Here is an 8,359-nt window from a genome sequence, read left to right as displayed (position 1 = left end):
ATAAATATATATAATTAATATAGGTTCGTGAATCCAAGGCCAACATTGCACTTGTTCCATGACGTCATATGTATTTTTACTACAAAATACAGTATTGTGAGTTTCATTTGCTCTCTTTTTAAATGCTTTTGCAATATATATATTTTTGGGACTAAGAATACATGCGCTTTTATAAATGTTTTACGAAATAGACACATGTACTCAAAACTACATTCTATGGTTGGATTATCAAAATCGAATATCACCCCTTTAGCTTGGTAACCTAAGAATTAGGGAACAGTACCCCTAATTGACGAGAATCCTAAAGATAGATCTATGGGCCTAACAAACCCCATCCGAGGTACGGATGCTTTAGTTCTTCGATTTTTATACAGACGAGAGGATTCTGTTATACAGACGAGAGGATTCTGTTTTGGGGATATTCTATATGCATTGAGACGACCCATCCTAATCCATAAGGACGAATACAATAACATATGATTACATCGCGAGGTATTTGACCTCTATTTGATACATTTTACAAACATTGCATTCGTTTTTAAAAGACAAACTTTCTTTACATCGACAATTGACAGACATGAATACCAGTTCATAATATCCATTATCCAACTATAATTGACTTAATGATAATCTTGATGAACTCAACGACTCGAATGCAACGTCTTTCAAATATGCCATGAATGACTCCAAGTAATATCCTTAAGATGAGCTAATGCACAGCGGAAGATTTCTTTAATACCTGAGAATAAACATGCTTTAAAGTGTCAACCAATAGGTTAGTGAGTTCATAGGTTTATCGTAAACAATAAAATTCATCATTTTAATAGACCACCAGATTTAATATTCCCATTTCCCATAACCATTATGCATAAAATTCATTCATATGGACACCTGGTAATCGACCTCAACAAATTGCATATAGAATATCCTCGTCATTCCGGGAAAACATCGGACATGATAAATTCGCCATCATTCCGGAAAAACATCTCGGACATGATAAATTCGCCATCATTCCGGGAAAACATCGGACATGATAAAAAGGGCACATTCGATTTTGATAATAATTTTCGTAATCGTTCCCAAACTAAGCTCGAACCCAAATCGTTCCCTCCAAGCCTTATCTCAAATACATGGTCCAATCATGCTTCTTCACTTTGGCAGCGTACCAACACTTATAGCGTCGTCTGCTCAAGTAGCTAAAGAGATCATGAAAACTCATGACTTATCATTTGCTAGTCGTCCTAATTTAACTATTCCAAAAATATTACTCTATGGAAGTAAGGACTTAGTCTTTTCTCCATATGGTGAATATTGGAGAAAGTTGAAAAGTATTGTAGTGATTAATCTTCTAAGTAATACACAAGTAAAGTTATATCGAAAAGTTAGAGAAGAACTGAAGAAGAGACTAAACTTATGATTGATATTCTTGAAGAAAGTTGTGGTTCTATCGTTGATATGACTGAATTGGTTGGTTTGTATACAATCAATATATTATCTAGGGTGGCTCTTGGAAGAAAATATGATGGGTTAATGCTTAAAAAGTTAATCAAAAGATTTGCTGACACGATTACGAGTTTTAATATAGGAACATATATTCCATGGTTGTCATGGGTGGATCGACTAACTGGTTTAGAGGCAAGAGCAAGACAGATTGCTAAGGAATTTGATGAGTTTCTTGAAAATGTTATTGAAGAACATGTAAAGAAGGAAACAGGGGAAAAAGATTATAGTGATGAAGCTAAAGATTATATTGACTTAATATTAGATATCCAAAAAGACAACACAACTGACTTCGTCCTTCATAAAGATAACGTCAAAGCTATCATCCTGGTAACATTTTATCTCATCTTCTCATCCTAGTTATATGTGTGGAAAAATATGACGTCAAAATTTTTGATGCGTGTAAAAATGTGGCATCAAAAATTGTAAGTGTTCTTAACTTTTTACACGGGTTTCCTTTTTTGACGCTTTTGAGTGTCAAAAAGTTTGTGACACTTGTAGGTGTCAAAAATATGTCAAATTATTCACGCTTTAAAGTGTCAAAGCGTCAAAAATGAAACTTTTTTGTAGTTACAGGTTGGTGCCTATCGCATCGTCTCGGGACAATGCGAGTAAAGAACAGCGAAATCGATAGGGAGCGGCCTAAGAACAGCGAAATCGATAGGGAGCGGCCTAAGGAATGAATCTACCAAAGTGGACATTATTTAATGGCTTATAGTTGCCACTTCTTGAGCTTTGATAAAGATATAGAAAATAGAACTTATACTTTCATTGTGTGAAATGAAGTTTCACATTTACGTACTTGTGTGTATCATATAATTATACAACCTTAAAAAATTCTCTCTTATAGGATTCGTTCGCAGCTGGAAGTGATACTTCATCCACAACTTTAGAATGGGCGATGAGCGAGCTTGTAAAACATCCACGAGTAATGCAAAAATTGCAACAAGAAGTTACAAAGATGGCACAAGGAAGATCCATAATAGATGAGGAGGATTTGGAGAAAATGAAGTACTTAAAATCCGTTATACTAGAAACACTCCGACTGCATCCTCCGGTCCCACTTCTATTACCTCGGTTATCGGTAAAAGATGTCAAAATAATGGGGTACGACATTGAAGCTGGCACTCAAGTATTTATTAACGCTTGGGCAATAGGAAGAGATCCTGATATGTGGGTGGAACCGGAGCGATTTTGGCCGGAGAGGTTCTTGACCAATATAATTGGCTATAAGGGACTTCATTTTGAGTTTATTCCGTTTGGTACTGGCCGAAGAGGATGCCCTGGTATTCAATTTGGTACAGCTGTAGTCGAAATTGCATTAGCCAATATCGTACACAAGTTCAATTTTGAATTGCCTAATGGAACCAAAAATGAAGATTTGGATATGAGTGAGGTTTGTGGCATAACATTCATAAAGAAGTCATCTTTAATGGTCATTCCACGTACTCGAATGTAATGATTGCGGATTATATGTCAACTTCCTTAATACTTAACTTCATGATATTCCTTAAGTTTCTTTAGTTAAAGGTTTATATTCAATGTTCATTAGTACTTCAAAACTTTTACTACTATTAAATTATTGATTTTGCTTATTACTGTAAGTTGCATGACAAGTGAAACTTTGGAACTTAGTAATACAACGAACCTCCTCATTAAATTTGTTTTAACATAAGACCTTAGTCATAGAGTTATCGCAGTCTTAGTGATACATCAATCGGTGTAACTTAGCAAAAAAAAAAAAAAAATAATGATTAGATCACTCACAATTTAGTAAAAAAAAAAATTGGCAAAATTAACAAAAACTCATATAGAAACGTGGTCGTTTTGCATAGGAAAACACCCTCAACAGAGAAAACAAATACACACGGAAACTGAGAAGCTCGCACCAAAAAAAAACCAACTAAAGAAAAACTATCTATAAACGAACCTCCCTAACAACCCAGAAAACCTTAAAACAGACTAACCAATATAAAACCGAGTACTACCCGGTAATACCATGAACTTAATGATCAAATGCACATGTTAAAGAACAATTGCACTTGATGATCCATTGTAATCATAAAGCATGATTCTCCACCTCAGCATAAGCTACGAATGTACATGTTAAACTTTTCTCCTTGTTATCATCATTCTTTAACAAACAACGACAGTTTGAACATATTCGTAAATACAAATTAAAGTCACATAGATTCAACCCATTTATACGCGCTTAGGTTTAACAACACTTATAATGTCTGATGAAAAAATATTTTGTAAAAACAAATTTTGAGAAATTTTGTTAAACTTTTCTCATCTTTTTTGTTATCATCATTCTTTTGTTATTCAAATGATCTTACAAAAACATGATCAGATCTATGAATTTGATTTGTGGAAATGATGAACAATAAGTATTTTGTAAAACCAACTCTTGAGACATTTTGTTGATCTTGAGATTCGTTTACTTCAAATCAAATTCTGATGTTTTTCTTGATATAAGCTACGAATGTACAGGTACATGGAAATCAATCACGACCACCCTCTCTTTTTCCCCATACTATATCCGTAGTCTACTGTATATCGAGCCAAAAATAGCATTATGCTTTAAACACATAACCGAAGCCACTGATCTATTTCATTAACCAATCAATATAGCAGACTACGCAGTTCTGAGCATACTCCAAAATAATAGTGCATCTCAAAATCAACAAAGAATCAAGACAAGTTGCACACCAAGTTTAAGCTTTTACCTCGATTTCATTATTTCTAACGCCTGTTTAAATTACCAACAAATTTTTGCTCCTTGATACCTTCTGTTTCTTCTTCAAAATCTTCAGTTTCATCGTCATCTTCATCTGCAAAAATATAGAACAAATTGAAGTGCTAATGTAAATTTTTAACGACGTAAAATGGTTCTCTTGAAGCATGGGCGAAGGAAGCACTTATTGGTCCAAACAGTGGCGAATCTAGGACTCAAACTCATGTGGGTTTGATAAATTGACAAAATATATGCTTACACAGGCAATTCAGGTCGGGTCATTAATATGCAACATAAGCATAAATTAATGCAAATATTGCAACTAAAAGAAAAAGAAAAAAAATTGTAAGATGCGACAATCAACAACTTGATATATTACTAACTTCAAAGTAACCAATTCAAAAAAAATTAACGACATGGAATTGGGCTAAATGTTATTGAATGGACTGATAAATCTGAAGACAATGAAAGGAGAAGGGGGTCCAAACTTAGTTTTAAAGAGGGTCCAATTAAAAATCGTATGGACTTTGTGCTAATAAAACATTTATAAGGGTGGTCATTGGACTCAACTAAGTTAGGCATAGATTCGCCCCGGGATTTCAACTAGAGACAACAAAATGGGCAGGTTAGGTAACAGGTTAAATATAATTTCATATTATTAAGTTTTTAATAGATACTAACCTTCATCAAAATCTTCTTCGCCACCACCACCACCGATATTAAGACTCTAAACAAATCAAAAAACTTCCACATTAGACTTGATTACGATTGTTAAAAGGACTATAAATAAGGCTAAGAAAAGCTAATAATTACCGAGAAATTAACGTCATCATACTCCATATCAGGTTCAGCTGCAAAAAACAAGCCAAACACATGCGAGGAATCATAATATATTCTCACATGCACATTAAATATAACAAATGTTAAAAGTTTACCGTATATGGTTTACGTGAAACGAGAGTATTATGGATCCTAGATGTGGCAAAAGAAGCTAGTAGAGTAACAATTAGATTGGTTTTTTTTTTTAAGGCAAACTCATACATGAATATATGCATGCCTACTACAAGGATTGAACCCCTGACCTCTTCTTAGCAATTAGATAATTTGGGTATTTAATGTGATTACACAATTATACAAAACAATCTGTATTTCATATTAAAGCGGCTTAGAAGTTGTATGCACCGAATATGCTCTGGGAAACTTTCGGCCAATTTGACCAGTTATTCTTGCTACTTTTCATGTTATTATTACCTATTCAACCCATTATAGATAGATATTACTGTAATCCTAATCGGCCCTAAGTAACAGGTAAACAGGCCATCCTTAACCAAACACTATAACAACCTTGATGGCTGATGATGAGCACAAAAGGAGAAGATGGAATCATGGAAGAGCAAAGTAAACGGTGTAAGAAAATAAGATTTAATTAACCTTTTTCATCTTGTTCATCTTCATCTACCCATTTGTTCCAGTCAACTTTAATGAACGCTGGAGTTCGCCCCGTTTGACTTAAAAGTCTGCTCCACCATTTACTCTCTTCCTTTTTTATAATGTACACAATATTTCTTGAGCCAACACTAGCTTTGCTCTCCTGCAATTTCCATTACACTTAAATGTTTACCCATATTCGGTAAATGCTGCACATAACTACTTCTAATAATAATCTAATTTTTTCAAAATCAGGTGATTTAGATAGTTTTATCCATTACAAATACTCTTTGTGCAACCTTCAACCTACTTGACTGAATTTTTTTCAAGAAAGTTATTTGGATGTTACCCATCCGAACCCATTAAAGATTAAAAAAAAAAGCCCAAATCAACCAATTCATATAAGATATAACTATACCAAAACAAACTGCCAACTAAGCTCATAAAAATTCTGAAGTTGTGTTTGGTACTTACGTTCACATCCACCTTGTCATTAAGGTTGATATCGATTTCATAAGGTATTTTGTCGGCCCCACTTGTAGCAGAGAAGTAAAACTTTCCCTCTGGCTCCAGTTTGAGTTTTACATCTTTGGCATCCGGCAGATCAATGGTGATGTAAAGCACATCGTCCCTCTGGGCCCACTTTAAATCAGGATGCCGGCTATAGTTGAGAAGAAAATTAAGCAAAAGTCATAATGTGTATATTAATATTGGTTCAATTAGTTAAGCAAACGTGTATAGTTAATACGTTGTTCGATAATGTAAATGTGAGAATGTGCAGAACCAGGTGATAAAACCTAATACTTGATGCAAGTAGAGTGATAGAACCATATCATAAAAGCTTTGACTGTAAACAATAACAACAGCACTCCATAAATCTAATGAAACACAAATACGGAGTAATAAAGTAGCTAATATGTGTAAAATAGACAATGGAGCCTTTTTTGCATATTATTTTTTTAAAAATTTGTTGAAAACCCTGTAATGACTTCCATAAATTATATAAATCAAGATGAGTCATAAAAGTAGAATGTTAGTAATATTATAACTTACAATTGTTTTAGCAACAATACAAATACAAATTATTTAAAAATAAGTAGCAATTTAACTCTTTTTAACCTAATAAATCTATATTGATGCAAAAATAATAAACCCTAGCTGCTGATCCAACACTTATAAACCCTAAATAACCAAATGTAAAACCCTAAATAAAAATGCTGGTTTCTATGATTTTTAAGTAGCATTTAACCTGCGCAGCAAACAGTTAACGTATATCTGGAATCAAGGCTATATTTTAATTTACTAAATCAATTCAGAAGCTTATAACACAAATAATATCAGTTTATACATTCAAGCTAGTACCGTCCAAAAAATAGAAATAAAATGGTAATTAGTGAGAGAAAAATTATACCTCATGTTTGTTGGTTGTTTGATTTTGTGGTTTCTCCTGCAAAAGGACGCAGTGGAGAAAGTATCGGCTATTTTACCCTGCGTTCTTGGGTGAGAAGAGTGATTATATATATATATATATATATATATATATATATATATATATATATATATATATATATATATATATATATTACTCCCTCATTCCCATATTAATATTAACAGTAACTGGTAAAAAAAAGACACATTTTAAAAAAAATGTTATAAAAGTATTATATTTTTTTTTTACTTTTCAATTTTACCATTATCTTTTTTTCCTTTAATCTTATTCACATACATTAAATGCAACTTAATATCACAACCCATTAATCTTAAGGCCCAATCCACTAAGTTTGTGGCCCAATATGTCAAAATCAAAGAAGGCCCAAGAACCTCATTGAAGTTCACTAGAACTTTCCCATGAGTTCTTCCATGGAATGGTATAGAATGTCCATGAAAATATCTAGATACATGAATCTTCTAGTTCTTAGATCTTAGACATCCATTGTATTTAATCTCAGCCATCCATTTTATGATATGAGTAGTATAAATAAGGGTGGCCTCATTTGGCACACCACATCTCAAATCTCAAACATTCTCTCTTGTAAAGCATTCTCAAGCAATATAAGTATTTTCTTCAATTCCACTTGTTCTATAATATTTTCTCTTTTGGTTACTTGAATCATTATAAGGTCCGAGTAAGGCTGACTTAGTAGAGACTAAGTGCCGCACGTGAGCTTATCGAGATAAGTCCGTGACATTTGGTATCAAGAGCCAGGTCGATTCAAGGAGATGGCAACCGAGACCGTGAAGAATGTGAGCGCAACAAGTGGTATGATGGGTGATGAGACTCGTGGCCGGGTAGAGACTCGCCAAGGAGCCAAGAAGAACCGAGGTACGTCCAAAGACTTTGTCGCAAACTTGGACAAAAGGATCATGGATGTAGAGACATCCATGGACGACGTGAAAGCAAAGGTCGAAGACGTCCACCAACGTTTGGATGGTTTGGACGGGGACTTTGACGAATTGAAAGATGATTGCAAGAGTGCAATCAGCGTGCTAGACGTTGACATAAGACGTGAGATCCATGACTTAAGGGGTATGCTCATGGGTGAGATTACGAAGTTGCGAGGCGAAATGGAGGGGGAGGTCTCCACTATTCACCAACGCCTCGTGGATTTGCAAACCAACATGAACTATTGTTTGAGATTCATGGCTAGTGGGGGTGGAAACACTGGATGCAATGCTCCGAAGGTGGACGTTCCC

At 34.2% G+C, this 8,359-nt stretch overlaps 1 protein-coding gene and 1 pseudogene across 1 annotated transcript; one reads left to right on the top strand and one right to left on the bottom strand.

The window, feature by feature from the left end:
- Nucleotides 1–1,030: 1,030 nt before the first annotated feature.
- Nucleotides 1,031–2,979, top strand: LOC139902215 (cytochrome P450 Tp4149-like; annotated as a pseudogene).
- Nucleotides 2,980–3,311: 332 nt separating this feature from the next.
- LOC139898848 (co-chaperone protein p23-1-like) lies at nt 3,312–7,156 on the bottom strand. The gene is made up of 6 exons (XM_071881652.1): nt 7,077–7,156; nt 6,140–6,326; nt 5,669–5,828; nt 5,051–5,088; nt 4,919–4,964; nt 3,312–4,334 (listed from the first exon to the last, which is right to left on the bottom strand). The coding sequence occupies exons 1-6, from the start codon at nt 7,079–7,081 to the stop codon at nt 4,246–4,248; spliced, it is 525 nt and encodes a 174-aa protein (XP_071737753.1). The 5' UTR covers nt 7,082–7,156; the 3' UTR covers nt 3,312–4,245.
- Between the last annotated feature and the right edge of the window lie 1,203 nt (nt 7,157–8,359).

The sequence above is a fragment of the Rutidosis leptorrhynchoides genome, chromosome 3, assembly GCF_046630445.1.
Source record: "Rutidosis leptorrhynchoides isolate AG116_Rl617_1_P2 chromosome 3, CSIRO_AGI_Rlap_v1, whole genome shotgun sequence".
NCBI lineage: Eukaryota > Viridiplantae > Streptophyta > Magnoliopsida > Asterales > Asteraceae > Rutidosis > Rutidosis leptorrhynchoides.
Note: the sequence above shows the minus strand (reverse complement) of the source record. Positions and strands in the feature narration are given on the sequence as shown.